The sequence below is a fragment of the Pleurodeles waltl genome, chromosome 11 (genome assembly GCF_031143425.1).
Source record: "Pleurodeles waltl isolate 20211129_DDA chromosome 11, aPleWal1.hap1.20221129, whole genome shotgun sequence".
Taxonomy (NCBI): Eukaryota; Metazoa; Chordata; class Amphibia; order Caudata; family Salamandridae; genus Pleurodeles; species Pleurodeles waltl.
In genome coordinates this window covers 781356700-781377660 of record NC_090450.1, presented here as the reverse complement: position 1 = coordinate 781377660, position 20961 = coordinate 781356700, and the positions used below count along the sequence as shown (strand labels likewise).

Sequence of the window (20961 nt, the reverse complement as noted above, 5' to 3'; positions counted from 1 at the left end):
CCCACCCTGGGGTGAGCATAGAAGCAGTTAGGCAAATTCATGTGGGAGCTTGTTGGAACTTCGGGGAGTCTGCCACATGTATTCCTGTAGATTCAAGCATGAATGTTCCAAATGTGGTAGAATATTCTCAGTCGTACACTGCATGGAGGTGCAGGCCAGCTAACAGAGAAAGAGGATAGAACAGAGGGTGTTGAGTGTTAAACTGGAAGACATGTGGCCACAGCTGTTGCAGTACTCAGATGGGACGCCAGCTAAAGGTTTGTGGGATGGCTTTACACAAGATTTCAAGATTCCATACAAGGAGCCACACAAAAGGAGATGGCCAAAAAACTTGAAATGCAGTAGGGAGCACTTGAGGAAGGTAACAGAGAAATTGACCAAGGAAGTGGCATGTAGCTGAATTTTAAGCCTCTTTAAACAGCCCTCCTTCAAAAACCTCATAGTGTCACCTTTCAGGGTAGTATCTAAGAAAATAGCAAAATAATTTGAACAAGTGTTATGACATATAAATGTTGCATGTAGAGTGGGGGACCAGGTAGCGCATTTTTCAAGCAACTGGCATTTGCAATGAGAGAGGCGACAATGCAAAATAAGCACAACAGACAGATTCAAACAGGACCTGCATATGTGGCTGCAGTTTTTGGAACATTTTAACAAAGTGACATGATGCCTCCAAAATGACCCCTAACATGAACCCTTCAGATATTTTCAGGTGCTTCAGACACTGGAGGTTGTGGACTGTACAGAGTAAAGGGCAGGGTGATGAAGCTGAGGAAACGAGTGACGTTAGAGGTGTTGTACAGTCTTATGAAGCAGGTGAGAGTTGTGTGCATGTCTACCAGGGAGAGTCTTCTGTTTGGGGCGCTCTTTCTGTGTGTTGAAAATGGTAGGAGCAAGAGGTGACAAAGGCTTGGAGGGGGGAGGTATCACCCTATAGTATGTGGTTTGGATATGCAGTTACTGAAGAGTGCAAAGAGATCAGAAGGCAGTGTAGTGTGGCTGAAATGGTCAGGGGAGCAATGTGTTCGGTTTACTTGCTCGGCTGATTTCTTAGCATGTGAGGAATAGGGGAAGGGGTGGTGTTAAAACCTGAGATTGGGGATAAGGTATTAGGTGGACTTTGTGACATGCTTATTTCAAACAGGGGTGGCAACAGAAGGCTACTGATTGGGGATAAGTGCTGACAGTCTGAAAGGCCTACGGCAATGGAAGAGCGACTGCATGTAGGGGTATGCGAGGCAGGGCGATGTAGAATTCTAAGACAGATTTAACATTTTGTGTACTTTTATTCTACAGGTGTGGTGAAGGAGATAGGTAGAAAGACAAAAGTTTGGATAAGTGAGCACTTGATTTCGGAATGGGCCAGGTATCAGTCGGCAAGATAATTCTGTGGTCAACAGTAGGGCTTGGACCAACAGAGGGTGAAACTGCAATGGTCTGAGTTTGGTGAGATGAGATAGGGACAGTTGATGCCCACTCTGTAGGAACTCAGGGAAAATGTTTGTGTCCTGAAGTGGTGTGGTTCACCTTGGTGAGAATGAGTTGGTGCAGTTCAAATGTCAGAGCTGATCAGGATGATGAAGAAATAATTGACATGCTTGAAGGATTGGTGGGCTGGAACATAGTTGGGTTGGACACAGTTGTCAAGGAGAGTTAGGATGGCCCAGAAGCTTGTGGCGATTAACAGAGCAAGGAAGGAAGTTAACAGGGAAGTTTCAGGATTTCACAAGGAGACAGGGATTACATTTAGCAAACATATAGAGAACGTTTAGGAGTGGCTGGTGTTGTTCCGCTACAAGGGGAGGTCCACATTCCATGCTTGGGTACAAGTTGTATCTGGAGGAATGGCTGCATGAGTAAGGAGAACTGTGGGATACAGAAAAAAAAACATCTAGGGACGGCTCTTCTGGTGGCAGTTAGAGGGAACAAATAGGAATACATATCTAGGAGAGAGAAAGGGGAGCCATAGAAAGTATGGTGTGAGAGAAGGGGCTAAACAGGAGTCAATGAGGCGGGGCTTGGTCAAAGGGCAGGCAGGTGAATCAAATATGAAAATGGTTTGTCAAGCACAACCCATGAGATTTTTTTAGGCATAGTATTGGAGTTGTTGTCATTTACCTTGACACAGTGTGGTTACACACAGGTGATAATTATTTGGATTAGGTTACATGGCTGGAGTTGAACAACATATTTATAAAGACTTGGCTGCTTGAGGGGGTGGGCTAGGACAAAGATGGGTTGGACACAGCTGCTGCCCAGTATAGTTAGAAGAAGGGCCCAGAAGCCAGCAGCAATTAATAGGGCAAGGAATAAAGTTAACATGGAAGTGTCAGGGTTTTTCAAGGCTAAAGTGACTAAGTTTATCAGGCATGTGGAGATAGTTTAGGAATTCTCAGCTCTGTTCTGCTATGATGGGGTCTGTCTTCTCATGTCTTGGAACATGTTGTTTCTGGAAACGCCTATGGCAGCTGTAGAGGAGTGGTTGCATAACTAAGAAGAAGTACCGGGGAACAGAAATACCATCTCTAGGAGGGCTTTTCTGGTGGCGGTTTTGGAGGGACCAAATAAAATAATGTTTTAGAGAGAGAAAGGGGAGGCAGAGGAAGTATGGTAACAGAGAACAGTAAACGGGAATTAATGAGGTCAACCCTGGTCAAAAGGCTGGCAAATCAAACAAGTAAAAGATTTTTCAAGCAGAAGAACACATGAGATTTTTTAGGCATAACGTTGGAGCTGTTGTCATTGATTGGAGAACTGTGGACGAAAAAGTTGGGGGCAGAATTGTTTAAGTACGATGGAATGCATTAGGATAAATCGTTTGAGACTTGAGCATGGCATTTTTTCTATGTGCGGTTAAGCTAGAGGATGTAGAACTGCCCAGCTTTCCCCCAATAAAAGTGGCCTTTTGTACTTTTATAAACAAATAGTTTCAAGCACTCTACTCTTGTGTTGTGGTAAAGTACCAAAGTAAGTCCTTCACTCAGGTAAGTTTCTCTTAATAATTTCACTTAAAGTGATTTCCACAGGTTTCTTTAATGAGCAGAATCCTCATTCAAACCAACACATGTTTTGTCTGGTAAGCAGGAAGTATCACAGACTTCATCAGGGCTACAATATCAAGGTTACATCAATTAATGTATGATCCAATGGCTTACTGCTTAAACCACAACCGACATCAGCAAGGGTGAAGAAAAGATCAGATACTGCATGCCCATGCCCAAGAAGTAGTATAAATACACAAATCCGATGTGTGTGAAGAGGTCACAATAAAGAAAAAAAGTAGGTGAATCCCCTGAAAAGCAGGGAAAAGGAGTACCACAAACTTGTGTATCCAAAACTGTCAAAATCTATACCTCACCCAAAATAATATATGCGATATACAATCCATTGATTTTAGTCCAAAGGCACCTATTCCTATAAAACCAAACCATCATGTCATTAGTATACATGAAAGCTGGGCCCTATGATCTAAATATGTTATATCTAAGTCGACCAGCAAGCAGCACCAAGGATCATTGTGGAATGTTCGAAATATGTGATCTGTGCAGAAATATACATGGATAGGGAATCCTCCCATATCTAAGCATGTAGTATTCGATCTTTTATTCACCCTCAGTGATCTTGGTGGTGGTTTGTGCGGTAACCTTTGGATCAGACACTAACTGATGCAACCTTGATATTGTAGCCTTGGCAAAAAACGTATTGGCTCTGTGTGAGGATGCTGCTCTTTAAAGAAACCTGTAGAAATCATTTTAAGTGAAATAAATAAGAGAAATTTACCTAAATGAAGGGTTTACTTTGTAACTTTACCTCAACAGAAGAGTGGAGTGTTTGAAATTATTTGTTTATGTTTGGCGGTCTTTTCAGTTTCAGAGGAACAGGTGGCTCCCTTGTTTTTCAAGCACCCATAAATATAATTGGAAATTTATAAATATATATAGACTCATGATTGGACGCTGGTACTATGCTCTCAATTTTCCCAGCCATCTATCTCTCTTCTTAATTGCCTTTTTTACTCTTGACAGAATGGAGTGGCATAACAATTGCATCTTAAAGTCAGCCCTGAGCAATGTGGCATGAAACGGCATTTGTGTCAGGATTCTGAGAGGGAGGTCTGGAGCAAGAGAATGATGTAGTGGCCACAAGAACGCATAACATGTAATTGTGTCAGGCATATAGGGAAATCGCTTTCCCTCGGTCTCCAAAGTCAGTGCTTACCTGCAAGCGTGGTGTATGGGATAAGAATGGGATAGGGTGGGCAAGTAGGAAATGTTGTAGTAAGGATTGTCACTCGGGGGCAAGTAGTGTGAGGGAGCACAAAAGGAGAGATGGTTAAGCAGTCAAGACGGAGGAAGAAAGGGAAAACAGAAAAGAAAAGAAGAATAAATGAGGTGGACTTTGGTCAAAGGGCTGGCAGGTAAATCAAACAAGACAATGGTTTGGCAGGAAGGAAAACACATGAGATTCTTTAGGCAAAATGTTGGAGCTGTTGTCATTGTTTGGTGGAGTTGGGGAGGGAATTGTTTAGAGGTGGTGAGTGTTTTAGAATAAATTATTAATGGGTGGAGTAGGGCATTTCATATATGTTGGCTTGTCCAAAGGATTTAGAACTGCCCAGCTTGCTCCCAATAAAAGCAGCCTTTTGCACACTTATCAGAATGGAGTGCCTTAATGATTGCCTCTCAATAGCTGTACAAATCCTCTTAAGTACTCGTTGAGCAACGTAATTGACCTTCCTTCCTTCCTCTAGTGATATTTACACAACTTATTCCACAGGTTTAGAACGTTGCACTCTACTCTAAATTCCCATATATATCAGTATATTTTCTTCTCTTAAAGCAATATGGAGGGTGTGTCTTTGGTTCTTCTGTTAATTCTAAAACCTACGCTATTCTACTGAGGCTTGAAAGCCTTCAGTTTAAGGTAATCCCTTATCAACACATATCTACAGACTTTGATAAATTACTTTTTTTTTTATAGCGGTCAGGATGCACTCATATTAAGTAATATGACAGACTGGTTGCAAAATAGATGTTAGTCCTGGACAAAACAGATGGCTTACCTCCACGGTGAATGATGAGCAGGTGGCACGGGGGTGCTTCTTTGGTGCATTTATTGTGGCACTTTAACCTATGGAGAGGCAGAGCAAGAGAGCATGTTGAGGCTCAAGCAATATAATGAGTTCAGTGTGAGAAATAGGGAAAATCCAAAAGACCTTTCCTTTGGCACAAGAGGCTCAAAATTTTTAAAAATAAGCTACAGTATGTATTAAACATCTCACCAGAGACTGTTAATTTCAGGAATTAGTCGCTATAACACTTGCAAATCTATGTTTCAAGTCTGTTTAATTCACAGATCAATATATTTAATTTCCAATATCACTCTCATCATAAATAAAATATGATTTAGAAGTAGAGTTAAGTCGCAGAGTGTAATAGACTCACCAAAACGAACAAGTTACTTACCTTCGGTAATGCTTTTTCTGGTGGATACACTAGCTACCTGTGGATTCCTCACCTTATGAATTCTCCCAATGCGCGAGCATTCAATGGAAATTTTTTCTTCCCAGCTCTCTACGTCAACGAGGACGACACAATTGCCTGACTCCCACGCGACTCCGTCTGACGTCATCGTGACAATGAGAGGTCCTCGTCAGCGTACTGACGTCAGTTTTCACCATTTTTTACGTGCCTTTGAGGCGAACAGGTGATTACCGACATCACATACTCAACATAAATACATCAACCCAATATATAGTACATATTATTTATTCAGATATAAACAGTAAAAACAAATATATATATATATATATATATACACATATCCACCCAAAGAAAACAGGCAACAGGGAGGCGGGTGGGACCGTGAGGAATCCACAGGTAGCTAGTGTATCCACCAGAAAAAGCATTACCAAAGGTAAGTAACTTGTTCTTCTGATGGATACAACTACCTGTGGGTTCCTCACCTTATGAATAGAGTCCAAAGCAGAACTTCACTCGGAGGTGGGTGCCTGAGTGGTCACACCAAGAAATCCTGCAGCACCGAACGTGCAAAATGGCCATCCCTCCTAACCTCCACGTCCAAGCAATAATGCTTAGCGAAAGTGTGGAGGGAAGCCCAAGTTGTGGCCTTACACATATCAGCCACTGGAACACCCCTAGCCAAGGCTGAAGTGGCAGACTTAGCCTTGGTGGAATGGGCCCTGATTCCAACAGGAGGATCCTTCTTTGCCAAAGAATAACATATTTTAATACAAAGAATGACCCACCTGGACAGCGTTCTCTTATGGACGGCCTTGCCTTTCCTCTTCCCACATAGCCAATGAAGAGTTGGTCGTCCACTTGAAATTCTCTGGTCCTTTCAATATAAAAACTTAAAGCCCTCCTTCGGTCAAGCCGATGCAGTCTCTTCTCCGCTTCCATTGGATGGAGAGGAGGGTAAAAGGACGAGAGTGTGATGGATTGCCCCATACCTTTGGTAGGAAAGCCTCCCTGGTTCTCAGCACCACCTTGTCCGCATGAAAAGATGTGAAAGGGGTTTAACACTAAGAGCCTGAAGCTCACTCACACGCCTAGCAGACGTGATGGCTGTGAGGAACACTGTCTTCAAAACCAAAAGCCTTAACAGGCAAGAATGCAAAGGTTCAAACGGTGAACCCATCAGAAAAGTGGGAACCAAATTCAAATCCCACTGAGGCATAACAAAAGGAGTGGGAGGAAACCTATTAGTTAGTCCTTTTAAGAACCTTACAACTATGGGGGACTTAAACAAGGAAGGTTGGTCAGGAAGGCACAGAAAGGCCAACAGTGCTGATAAATAGCCCTTGACAGTAACAACTGCACAACCCTTCTGCGCCAAGGACAATGCAAACAATAACACATCTGACAAATGGGCTCGTAAGGGATCAATTTGCTTCTCTCCACACCAATCAACACATTTTGCCCATTTAAAAGCATGGATAGACTTGGTGGAGTGTCACCTGGCCGATAAAATAACGTCCACTACTTCGGGTGGGAGAGAAAAGGAACTCAGATTGCTCCGTTCAATCTCCAGGCATGAAGGTTCAGGCTCTGGAGGTGGGGGTGTACCTCCTGCGAGAGGAGGTCTGCCCTCTGAGGGAGACGGAGCGGAGGGCACAGTGAAAGCTGGAGAAGATCTGTGTACCACACCCTTCTCTGCCAATCCGGAGCTATTAAGATGACTAGGGCCTGGGCCTTACGAATCTTCCTAAGAACCCGAGAAATCAAGGGTATGGGGGGAAACGCGTAAAGCAACTGGCCATTCCAGGACATCTGAAACACGTCCCCCAAAGCTCCTTGCACCAGATACTGGAGGTTGCAGAACGACGAGCAGTGCGTATTCTACCGAGTGGCAAACAGGTCCACCTGAGGAAACCCCCACATCTGGAAGATGTAACGGATCAGGTCTGGATGGAGCCGCCACTTGTGATAGGCCGAGAAACGCTGACTGAGACTGTCCGCACGCACATTCAGAACTCCGGCCAGATGGTTTGCTACTAAGCAAATCCGATGGTCCTGAGCCCAGGACCAGAGACGCAGAGCCTCTCTGAAGAGAAGGAACGACCCTACTCCTCCCTGCTTGTTGATGTACCACATCGCAGTAGTCTTGTCCGCCAGCACTTGGACCGACTGACCCCGAAGGGAAGGGAGGAAGGCATTGAGAGCCAGACGTATTGCCCGCAATTCCAACAGATTGATAGAAAACATCTGTTCCACTGGAGACCAACAACCTTTGACCTCTAGGTCCCCCAGATGAGCTCCCCACCCCAGAGTGGAGGCATCTGTTATAACCGTGGCCACTGGAGGCGGTAGTGAAAACGGCCTTCCTTGGGAAAGGTTGCCGTCCACAGCCCACCATTGCAGGTCCGCTGCTGTGTCTCTGGAGATCGTTATCGACTCCTCGAGATCCCCTATATGCTGAAACCACTGCCTGCAGAGGCACCACTGAAGAGCCCTTATATGCCAGCGTGCATGAGTGACCAACAGAATGCAAGAAGCAAACAGACCGAGCAGAGGTAGGACCGTGAGGACTGGAACAACCGCTCCATTTCGAAAAATTGGAATCAATGCCTGAATGTCCTGAATCCGCTGAGGCGGAGGAAAGGCCCGATCCAACGTTGTGTCCAGTACTGCCCCTATGAACAGGAAGTGCTGAGAGGGCTCCAGGTGAGATTTGGGTACGTTTATCGAAAAGCCCAGATCGAACAACAACTGGGTTGTCATCCGCAGGTGATGCAACACTAGCTCTGGAGACTTGGCTTTGATCAACCAATCATCCAGGTAAGGGAATACCGCATTCCCTTCCTCCTGAGACTTGCCCTGACCACCGCCATCACCTTCGTAAAGACTCGAGGTGTGGAAGTAAGACCAAACAGAAGGACCGCAAACTGGTAGTGTTGCGACCCCACCACAAACTGGAGATACTTCCTGTGCGACTTGAGAATAGGGATATGAAAGTAAGCAACCTGCAAGTCGACCAACACCATCCAATCCTCTTTGTTCAACGCCTGAAGCACCTGTGCTAGGGTCACCATTTTGAATTTCTCCTGCTTGAGGAACCAATTCAAAACCCTCAGGTCCAGTATAGGCCTCAAACGACCATCCTTATTGGGGATCAGGAAATATCTTGAATAACAAACCTGACCCCTTTTCTGCTCTGGAACCAACTCCCCTGCACCTTTTGATAAAAGGACTAAAACTTCCTGCTGTAACAACAGAAGATGATCTTCTGTGCAAAAGGATGGGTGGGGAGGGATGGAAGGGGGAAACTCCCGAAAAGGAAGGGCATAACCTTTCCCCACAATATTGAGGACCCAGAAGTCCGATGTGGTTAACTCCCACCCGCAGAGAAAATGAAATAAACTTCCCCCTACAGGAGAAATATGAGACGTAATGGGCAGAGAACTAAGGCTGCTTTCCTTGCTGCACCCCCCCGGAGGAAGGGGAAGAGGCAGGGTGCTGCTGGGTGGCCCCTCTTGTTCTAACTCTACCCCGCCCTCTATAGGATCTATAGGGTAGACTTGAGGGTTGTTGGCCTGCTGGTTGCGGTCTCCCATGAAAGGAAGCTCCTCATCCAAACCCCCTGAACCTCCTAAAGGATCTGAATGGGGTGGCAGTGGAAGCCTGCAGGCCCAAGGACTTGGCAGTAGCCCTACTCTCTTTAAAGCGCTCTAATACAGAGTCAGCTTTAGCCCCAAACAATTTGTCCCCATCAAAGGGCAGGTCCAAGAGGGTCGTCTGGACATCTGTCGAAAACCCAGAAGACCTCAACCACGCATGTCTTCTGGTGACAATGGAAGTGCCCATCGCTCTGGCCACAGAGTCTGTAGTGTTCAGAACCGACTGAATAACTTGCGCAGCAGCAGCCTCCGCATCCGACAGGAGTCCCTGCATCTCCAAAGGCAGATCCAGCAGTACAGCCTTGGCCGCGTCCATCAAAGAATGTATGTTTCTGCCCAAAACACAAGTCGCATTGGCAGATTTGAGGGCCATGCTACATGAAGAAAAGGTATTTTTGGCAGACTGCTCCATCCTCTTAGATTCCCTGTCTGAAGGTGTGCCAGGGAAGGAACCAGGAGCCGAATGAGATGAGCATGAAGCCTGTACCACCAAACTCTCCGGAGTTGGATGTTTCGATAGGAAACCAGGGTCTCCCGGAGCCACTCTATACCTCCTTGCAACCAATCTGCTAACAGCAGACAAAGTCATGGGCTTCTTCCAGACTTCCAGAATAGGCTCCGTAAGAGCATCGTTAAAAGGCAGAAGTGACTCCACAGCAGCTGAAGCAGGATGGAGGACCTCAGTTAAGATATTAGTCCTGTTCCTCTTGTGGCGCTGGCACCGGATCCAGAATGTCCGATTGCCCTCCAGGCGAAAAGCGAGGACGCTCCTGAGGCTCAAACACCTCGAAGACTAAAGGCGCCGGAGAAGCTTGAGGACTCTGAGGTGATGGAGTCGCTGTTGGACTAACCTCCCACGTCGCACGATGCCGACTTGATGGAGACCTCGATTGGGACTGACCTCTATCCGAACGACGCCGGGAATCATGCTGACGCCATTTCTTGTGCGACCTCGAAAAGTTTCCGGAAGAAGACCTGCGATGACTCCTATGCTTCTCCTTCTTCTTCGCCTTGGCCATAAAGAGTTTGGCCTCCCGCTCCTTGAGCGCCTTAGGGTTCATTATCTGGCATGAACCACACTCCTCCACATCATGCTCAGAACTCAAGCACCACAGGCAGTCATTGTGCGGGTCCGTCACCGACATACACCCCCGCACTCCCGACAGGGCTTGAATCCCGATTTCCGAGGAGGAGACAAAGTAACCCACAATTAACACCTTCAGTAACAGTAACTCCCAAGAGCTAGGAAAAAATCATTATGCTTCGAAGGAACGGAAAAAAGGGAACTGACGTCAGTACGCTGACGAGAACCTCTTATTGCCACGATGACGTCAGACGGCGTTGTGTGGGAGTCGGGCAATTGTGATGTCCTCATCGACGTAGAGAGCTGGGAAGAAAAAATTTCAGTTGAATGCTGGCGCATTGGGAGAATTCATAAGGTGAGGAATCCACAGGTAGTTGTATCCATCAGAAATCACCATTTAAAGACGGTTACCTGTTTCTACTCCGTTTACAAATGAGTTGAACCAATGTAAAAAGGTTTCATACTAGTTATCTTCACACAGCACTATTTGTGCTCTTGTTTGATATTCTGTGCATTTCATGGTTGAGATAGGAATAGAGCATTCGTTTTTGCAGGAGGAGGCTTTCTACCCTGACCGACAAGCTTTAAGTCCGTAGTCCACGTAGCCTTCAGATCTAATGCAAGAATGTTACTTTTACAGGACAATTAAAAACGCTATGATTACGAACCCATAAAAGCAAACTATTATCACTGGGTTTTATAATAGCATATTTGAGCCTGAGGTTGTGGTATTAATGTATGGGTTTGAGTATCATTTAAAAATACCATTGTTCCTTGAACTATGGATTTCGTTACCGATCAGTTCAGCCACAAAGTTCATGTTAAATCGCTAAGGCTGTCGGTGATATGGAGAAAAAAGACAATATGTGCTTTTGAGCCCTTTCTCTCGAACTGATGACTTTCCAACATTTTTTACACTTTTTCGCTTTATGTTTTTTTATCAAAACTTTTTTGCAGGTGTCCTGAGTTAGGGAATGGTATAGATGCTACGGTAGAGGAATTGGAAGTGGTAATAGAACAAATGCACGTGTTCACGTACTAAAGTGTAGATAGATGCAAAGGTAAAATTGCAAATGCACAGGTATTAGGGCATAGGAAGTGGTTGAGGTTTTGTCGAATATATGGTGTACAGTTATTATATATAGGTAGGGGTAGAGATAAAAGTGTACAGGTAGGAGTCATTATGCTGGGGTATGGGTACTTGTAGATGCACAAGGGTAAAATTAATAATGTATGTGTAAGCATAAAGGAAGTAGGGTTTGGAAGGAGTAAAAACATACAGCCATGGGTAGAGGTTCTAGGGTACAAGTATGGATAGAAGCAAGGGAGCAGGTAGGTGCAGAGGTACAAGGACATAAGAAGGGGGTAGAGATATTAGGGCACAGCTGGGGACAGAAGTGTAAGGGTATAGGATGAGGTAGCAGTGATAAACGTTATGGTATGGAGATATAAACACTAGAGTATAGAAGGTGTGTAAGTACAAGGTTTCAGGCAGCAGAAGAGGAAAAGGTTAAATAAAAAATTTATCAGGGATGTTAGATCTGACATCCTTGCCGTACCGGTAGTCCCCCAAAACCGTTGCCTTCACCCTCTCACTTTGGTGAACTAGTTATTGTTGCTACTGCTAACCAGTGCTAAAGTGCTTGTGTTTTCTTCTTAAAACATGGTAAAATTGGCCAACACCTAAATAGCAGATTTACTTTACTTGTAGGTCCCTAGTAAATGGTACTAACTATAGGGCCTATAAATTAAAATCTACTAATGGGCAGCAGCACTCATTGTGCCACCCACGAACGTAGCAGTGTAAAATATGTCTCAGACCTGCGACTGCAGCCTGTAATGCAGTTTTAGGCCCTCCTTATGAACAGGGCGGGATTTCCGCTAGCCGGCTCAGCAGAATGCTGGGCCTGGACATTACCGACGGATCCACCTAGAACCTTCGTCAATGTTGCAGTGCGGCGGGTGCAGCAGCACCCGTCACGCATATGACTGCCCGTAAATTGGGCAGTGACATGCGCAACGGGTCTGTGCATGGGGGCCCCAGCATTGCCCATGCCGAGTGCATGGGCAGTGCAGGGGTCCCCATTCCGCCAGCCTTTTCCTGGCGGGGGACACCGCCAGAGAAAGGCTGGTGGACACAGGTTCCTTATCCGGCGGGCAGCGCTGCCCTGTCAGATAAGGAACTCCGCCATCGTCAGGCTGTCTGGCGGCGGTAGCCTGGCAGTGGCAGAGTTCCGCCTGTGGGGGTCACACCATGAACATTATATGGGGATCCCGGACCGCCATGCCGGTGGCGGTAATTTCCACCCCCGCCGGCATGGCGGACCGGACCGCCTATGTTCATAATAACCACCTTCATCTGCAATTTCAACTTGGCAAAATAAACCTTTTACAAGGCCCAAACCTTCCTTTTTAATACTTGTAAGTCAGAATCAGAATCAGCTTTATTCGATTTTCATATTAAAATCATAAAAGCATGCAAAATAAAACATTATTGCACCTTGTGGTTAAAAACAAATATAAAAGCCAACCAAGATTACAAATTAATATCATCTGGTGCAAATAAGGCAATATGGAAAGGTTCAGGTCAACACAGTCTAACCATTCTGAATAGCCAAGGTTTTCCTAAGCTGTACCATGAACTAGATTGTAGATTTACTCATAAGTTACCCGTAAGGTAGACCCTAAAGACTCAAAGGGCAGGGTGCATGGTTGTTATAACATAGGCCATGTGTGTTTAAGTTTTACATGTCCTGGCAGTGAAAAACTCCTCAAATCATTTTCTGTTTTCACTGTTGAAAGGCTATGTCTCCCATAGACTAACAATGGGTTACCTTATTTCAATTCAAGTGCTAACTTTAGTTTGGGACCATAAAAACAGATGTTGTTTACATTTCCTGGTAAAGTCAGATATTAAGTTACTATTCAGAACATGCCACTTTTAGCAAATTGGCATTTTTCTGCCTAAACCAAATGTGGCTGGCTGGCTGTGTCAAGGGTCATATGACTGTGAATGGCTCTTCTGCTGTGGGCTTTGCATTTCTTCCAGACAGTGGGACAAAAAGAGGCCTGTGTTTGAGGAGCTAGGGTCTTCCTGACAGGATGGATGGGGAGAAGCTGTGCCCTGACTGATTATATTTCAAAGGACCCTTCCTTCAGCATACATAAGGACCCGACCTGAGGCCTTCCTTTGTCTCTGTCACCCTAGACAGTTTAGAGTCAAACCCAGAGAAAGGGGAAGAGCTGAGCAGAACCAGTTTTAGGGGTAAGCCAGGGACTTTCTCAAACAACGGCTGGCACCAGGTATGAAAAAGGGACATAAAAGACCTCTCATCAGAATATTTTGATACCTGTAGAAAATTCAGAAGAGGGACTGCCCTGATGTCTGGGGAAGAGGGTCTGCCCTGCTGACTGAATAAGGAAAATTGGACCTTCTTGCCTTGAAACTAGGTGACCTAGATTGCCTCCAATGGTCAGTTGGCTAACTTCCTTTGTGAGATACTGGGAGATTCCAGAGGCTCCCCTAGAACTGCGCAGGTGATCAGAACCAGCTATACCTGCCTGAGCTTTGCTGAAGTGAGTACTGGTCCCCAAGAGGTGCCCCCGCCCCAGGTCCTGGACCACTGAATGGCATCAGTATGAAATCCTTCTGAAGAAAAGGTGATGATACAGAAGTTTTGGGCTCATCGCATCTGTGAAGTGCCCTCTTTGTGTCAAGAACTGATCATTGGCTAAGACTTCCAACACAAAGCACAAACAAGATTTGCCCTTCACACTAACAGTGACCATCGTGATGATGAGCACTTTGTGCCAACAGTGTTAGCCTGTGAAAATTGCCAACACAAAGGTTCAGCGACAACTGGCTCTTAGCATTAAGGCAACAACTGTCTGTGATGCTTGACCTGCCCCTTGTGATGACACTGACATACTTGCGGCCCTTGCCAACACAAAAACACTCTTTCCAAGGACTTTGACAAGGTAACTCTTCAAAAGGACTAACCTGGTCCTGCATTCAATTAGTAGTCCACTGAAGTCAGCCTGAACTTGTGACTTTCCCTCTGTCCTACGTGACCATATAACTATGAGGGGCGTTTTGTGCTTTTTGGTGCTATTTTAACCCAAACCTTAACATTTCTGCAGATTAGATTTTTGTTGATTTGGTGTAATTGTATTTATTAAACCTTATTCTATATTTCGAATATCATTTGGGATTTTTCTTGTGTGTATTTTCACTTTATTGCTGTTTAAGTGCTGCGTAAATACTTTACATATTATCTCTAAGTAAAGCCTGACTGATTATGTTCAAAGCTACCAGAGAGTTAAGCACAGGTTGATTTAGTGACTTTTGTGGTTCACCCTGACAAGGATTGTGTTTATTATTTCAGTGGAGCTTCCAACCCTCTCAACTAATAATCACATTTCTTACAAGGGAATAAAGGGAGAACCGGCTGTGGCATAGGAAGACCAGTAAATGCTGGGTGTGTAAAAAGAACGCAAGGCCTGCCCAGACCCGAGAGTGCTGACCGGATCAACGCATCGCTCTCCTGCGGAGAGAAGAAAAGACGCACGCTAACCCGACTACAGGAGAAACAATGCAAGGTCTCGCTCGTGAGTGAAATTGTCTCATAGCAAACCCTTTTTGATGCACACTCGGCCGTGCAGGGTTATTTTAGATGCACTCAAGGTACATTTTCACGCTAACAGTGTTATTGCGTGTTTAAAATTACATGAAGATTGTAACTTCAGGCAGAAGCAGCAACTGCAGGATAGCCCAACAAAGCAAAGTCACAGGCAGGGGTAGCACTTCAGCTCTTCTCCTTGGTGCAGGTTCCTCTTGGTTCCAGAAGTAAATCTTGAAGAAATCTAAAGTCTGGGGTTTTGGGTCCAATACTTATACCCCTTTCTGCCTTTGAAGTTTCCCAACTTCAAAGAAAAAGTCTCTTTTGTTTTACAGATCCTGCCAGGCCCCAGGAACACAACAGGGGGTTGGAGACTGCATTCTGTGAGGGGGGCACAACCCTTTGAGGTGTAAGTGACCACTCCTCCCTCCGTTCTAGACCAGATGGCTCATCAGGATAAGCAGGCTACACTCCAGCTTCCTTTGTGTCACTGTCTAGAGGAGATTCACAAACAGCCGAACATGTCAGTCTGACCCAGACAGGGAATCCACAAACAGGCAGAGTCACAGAATGGTTTAAGCAAGAAAATGCCTACTTTCTCAAAGCGGCATTTTCAAACTAACAATCTAAAAACCAGCTTCACTAACAGATGTATTTTTAAATTGTGAGTTCAGAGACTCCAAATTCCACATTTCTATCTGCTTTCAAAGGGACACTGCACTTAAAAGTAATTTAAAGACAGCCCTAATGTTAACCTATGAGAGGGATAGGCCTTGCAAAAGTGAAAAACGAATCTGGTAGCACTTCACTGTTAGGACATGTAAAAACACATCACTACATGTCCTACCTTTAACATACACTGCACCCTGCCCATGGGGCTACTTAGGGCCTACCTTAGGGGTGCTTTACATGTATAAAAAAAGGGAAGATTTGGGCTTTGCATGTGAGTACACTTGCCAAGTCGAATTAGCAGTTTAAAACTGCACACACAGACACTGCAGTGGCAGGTTTGAGCCATGTTTACAGGGCTACTCATGTGGGTAGCAGAATCAGTGATGCAGGCCCACTAGTATCATTTTATTTATGGGCCCCATGCACCTCTAGTGCACTCTACTAGGGACTTACTAGTAAATCAGATATGCCAATCATGGAGAAGCCAATTACATATACAATTTCACATAGGGAGCACTTGCACTTTAGCACTGGTCAGCAGTGGTAAAGTGCCCTGAGTAACAAAAACAGAGTCCAGAACATAGCAAAAACCTGGGAAGTAGGGCAACAAGTTAGGGGAGACCAAGCCAAGGTTGCCAGGTTTAACACTGGGGCATCATTTTGCCATTTGTCCCAAATGTCACAGAGTATGCGAAGGGATCGAAGTTTGCCAATCAGGGATGTTGCTGAGGAGTCCCGGTGAGAGTCAAGGAAAACGTTAAGATCACCCCCATAATTACATGACCAGTGTCTACCCACCCTAGCAAGACTGTAACTTCTGAAAAAATTCTGGTGAGTCTACATTGGGCGAGTACACATTAAGCAGTAGCACACTATGGGCCTCATTACAACCCTGGCGGTCAAAGACCTCCAGGGCTGTTTTGGAGATTGTACCGCCAACAGGCTGGCGGTATAATCTTGCGGATTACGACCGCGGCGGAAGCGCTGCGGTCGCACCGTCGGGACCAGCGGTTTACCGCCATGGTTGTCCCAGCGGTTTTAATCCAGGGGATTACGAGTCCCCTTCCCGCCAGCCTGTCCATGGCGGTAGAGACCGCCATGGAAAGGCTGGCGGGAAGGGGAGTCGCGGGCCTGCACTGCCTATGCACTTGGCATGGGCAGTGCAGGAGCCCCCAGGCACAGCCCCACACTGCTTTTCACTGTCTGCACAGCAGACAGTGAAAAGCGCGACGGGTGCAGCTGCACCTGTCGCACCGCCGCAACACCACCGGCTCCATTAAGAGCCGGCTCCCATGTTGCGTCCGACATCCCCGCTGGGCCGGCGGGGGGAAACTCTGTTTCTGCCCGCCGGCCCAGTGGGGATGTCAAAATGGGGCCAGCGGGAATGTGGCCGCATTGGTGGCCGCATGGCGGTTAAACCTTGGTGGGCAGCGGTGGTCGCCCGCCAAGGTTGTAATGAGGCCCTATGTTCAGCAAATAGCCCAGTGTCCACGACATATCTGTCCACCTCATCAGTGAAACTTTCAAGTGGGAGTGAAGGTTATGAAGCTATGAATGAAAAAGTAAACGCCACAGGAATATGTCCTATTGGTGGAAAATTATCTATGTGGGACCCAGTTTGATGCATAAGTGTGTCTAGCGCTGGGGTGAAGATGAGCCTACTGTAGGAGTGCCACCTTCATGCCATAGCATACGAGATACTGTAGTACGTGCTTACCCTTTTGTGGGATACTGATGCCTCATAACTTCCAAGCGAGAAATGGTAACTCGACCCACGGGCAGATAGTGCTACATGACGTGGTTGTGAAATGAGGAATGGAGATGACGGTCAGCATGTAACCAGTGTTGCAGGGTCTTCCACTTAAACAAACAAATCAACATAATCCAAACAGAAAAACACTGCCATCCCCCATATACACCAGGCACCTTAACGCCCAACAAATCCCCATTGAAATAAACAACATATTATCAACTGAGAAACAAAACAGAAATAGTACCACTTGGTATACATCACTGGGGGTGGGCCATGCTGCAGCCTCTGATCCCCCATGCAACAGGAGAAGGGAATGATGTCTTCAGGATTATAAGCCAACAGTAAGTGAAAAACAAATACAACCATCTGGGGTGTGGCAATCTGATAGGTGCTAAGACAAGTGTTGCTATTAGCTGGGGCATATAAATGGCTAGTGGAGGGACAGGTAAGTGACCACCGGAGGCAGTTCAATCCATTGGAAACAAATCGAAGCTGCTTTGTTCTGGAGTGTTGTAGCAGGCAGGTGGATGGTCTTTAGTGTATTGAGCAAAAGGCCAGTACATCATCAGGAATATAAAAAAATTGTACCCCACCATCAACATCATCACACGAGTGAGCAAGGTAGAGCATGCTGTAACAGAGCCCCAATTTCCTGATTGAGAATTTGGCATTGGTGAATTTGCAGCAGTTTCTTCTGGCATGAGTCAGTGCACCCCATGCTATTTGGAGCCTGAAGGTGGGACTGCAGGTGTTGGGCTGCAGGGAGGAGAGGTCCAAATGATAGGCTGCGACAAGACAAGGCTGCAGGACCAAGATTCACAATGGACACCATAGGAAATGGACAATGGCATGGGGATACTTCAGGTAGGCAGCTGCATTGTTTCTGTTCAGGGTACTACGCAATCAGACTCAGGAGACAATGCATCGAAGTACAGGAGGGCCGCATCCAGGGCCCAGCTGATGGTCAGCCAAAGAGCAGGCCGCAAAGCAGTGAAAAACAGCTGGTCGCTGCTGCTGCAGAGCGGTCATTGTAACTGCAGCTAGTGGAGACCCACTCCCAGTCTGGCCTGAAGTAAGTATGAGGTTGAAGGGCCCAGTGTGGGCGGAGGGGCTGCTGTTCCCAGAGGCACTGAGGAGCGGGCAGCAGGGGGCACTCAGGCAGACTCACCAGATTCCCCGCCGATGACTCTGAAGCTGGTTGCTGCGGCAGTTGCGATGCGGCTCAGGGCTTAGCGAAACGAAGGGTAAGAGGCGGCAGTCTGCCTAGACCTCTGTGCATGTAGGAGCCCAGATAAGCGGTAGACAAGGCCCCAGTCAGCTCTCGGTGCACTGAAAGGAGCGCAGAGAGAAGCACAGGGCATAGAGGCTGGAAGGGTAGAAGTGCCGCCACAGGTAAGGAAGGGATACGTTACCAAAGACCGGCTCCGCGGCACGGTATAGCCACTGATGTAGCTCTTTGGTCAACACTTAGCCTCCAGTCAGGTCTGCACCACTCCACCCCATGAGGTATGGGCAGCACCATCACACAGTGTGCCAGCGGGGAACCAGGCATATGCAGTGGTGGTGTGGCCAAAGAGTAGGAGCTGCACTGCTAAAGGGCCCTGATCTCCCATCTGGGCGTAAGGCTCACCCACGGTGGCACTGCTGTCGGGCCCCCAAGGCTGGGCCGGCCCAACCATCACACCAAGCTACACTCCATCTTCTGGGTGCACCAAACGCTCAGATTGTCAATCAGGACAACGGAGCCCTGGAGCAGCGGGGGCTGCAACAACCCAGTTGGCAACGGATGGCATATTTCACGGACTAAGTCCTCAGTATGGGGAATGAAGAGGCCCGAGCTGCAGCGCTCAGTGACCATCTTGGTTGCCTGCATAGTCAACAATTTGTAACGTTATTACTAGCGGCGTTTGGGAACAACAGAGTGCTAGTTTTGCCCTATTAAGTTTCCACCTTCAAAAGATAATAAACAAAGATTTTTATCATTCTCAAGATCACTTGCATGCTACTTATTACACACTTGGCTCAGGTTTCTCGCTGTAATACCTTTAAGTGAAACCAACCAAAGGTTGAGCACTCTGAGGTGCTGTTTCTCACAGACCACCCTCTCTTGGATACCTTTTGGTGTGACTGCATCAGGAAACGAAGTTGTATATATATAAAGTAATTAGTTGTGCCATTTAACTAAGTGACAAAACCATTGCATCATGTTACTTAGCAATATGGGACACTTTTCTCATCTAGAGGCTTAAGGGCACAAAGGTAAAGTTAAGTACTCTTCCTCTTGGCTGTTGAATAGCTTTGGTACTCATTAGAAAAAAAACAGGAGGGGGTTGCCGGTTAATCACTGCCACTCCCGGGCTAACATAACGACCACAGGAAATGGTAAGCTCAGAAACATGAAATCTACCATAAGTAAAGATGCCACACAATGATTAATTTCTCTGTGCAGCACAATAATCAATTATGGGAAGCTGAGTTACAATGATGCGATAGAACCGTATATCTGTGCTCAATCTTTGGACCAATTTATTTTTCTTTAACAAGCGTTCGAGGGTATGTCAGTAGTGCAACACATTTTTAAAAGAAGACTTTTCGGCTCCTGTAGATATTAATTTTGCGATCTGCTGTGCACTGCAGGAAAAGCACCTTTATACAACATCACTCATATTTGGCAAATTAGCTTGTGGTATTAAATGTTTTAAATGGCTTGCAGTGCGCTGCTTTTTTTTTAGGTCGACCATAGCAGCGCTTTTGTCATCTATTCTGTGAGCTTTAACCATGCACATCTCACGCCCATCACTTTCATTTGTTCCTGGGCTTGCATTTACATTTTTTGCTACAGATAGAGGAAGAAGGTAAGTTGAAGTGCTTTAGTTATATTCAGGGCCACCGGAATTATGTAGCAGGAAAAGACAAAATTATGAAGCAGGGTTGACCAATTTATGTGGCAAGAAAGTCCACTTATCAATTTACAATGGAAATAGTTCTAACTCGAGGAAATGTGAGACCTACAGCTTTGCAAACGCTTGTTTAAGAGTAGGCAGTGGTCCCTGGGGCCACTGCCTGCTCTTAAAAAATATTTTTTCCAACAATTCTCAAAGGGGAAGGGGGCCATTAGTGACCCCTGCCCGTTTGTGCCTGGGTTACCATCAACATTCTATTGGCAGTAACCTGCGAATGCTTTGCAACCTAATTTCAGTCCCGCAAAATTCATACATATCTTTCCGAGTCGGTGCCGAATCGCAAACCCACATTGCTAATCAGTAACAAGTTACAGAATCGCAATTTGGGTTTTGTACATCCAAAAATGCATTTTTCCTCTCATAAATGGCCCAAGTTTGCGAATCAGGCCATTTACAACTGGAAAATTGCTTTGTACATGTGGCCCCTAGTTACAAAAAACATGAACACATCCTGTTGTCAATCATGACATACCCCAACCACACTTTTTGAATAGTAATTGGTGAATATAATTGTCCTTCATAAGAGTCTACAATTCACCCAGAAGTAACATGGGAAGACAACAAAATAACTCCTTTTTTGTGTTATTTTCTGTATTTTAACTCTGTAGAAAAATTATCAAAATGTATCCTTTGGCGGCTCCTCCAAAGAATAGTTGACTGAGGAATTTTGGCTTTTATGGAATTATAGGCCTCATCAGGAGCAGCTGTTGATAGGTGTCTAATAATTCGAC

The 20961-nt window shown here is 45.8% G+C and overlaps 1 protein-coding gene across 1 annotated transcript in view; it reads right to left on the bottom strand.

Moving 5' to 3' along the window:
* The window catches only part of KSR2 (kinase suppressor of ras 2), a 2099185-nt gene that overhangs the window by 1040569 nt on the left and 1037655 nt on the right, over nucleotides 1–20961 (bottom strand). The window contains exon 8 of the mRNA XM_069212691.1: nucleotides 5063–5130. Within this exon, the coding sequence (XP_069068792.1) occupies nucleotides 5063–5130 (68 nt within the window). The remainder of the gene's footprint in view (nucleotides 1–5062; nucleotides 5131–20961) is intronic.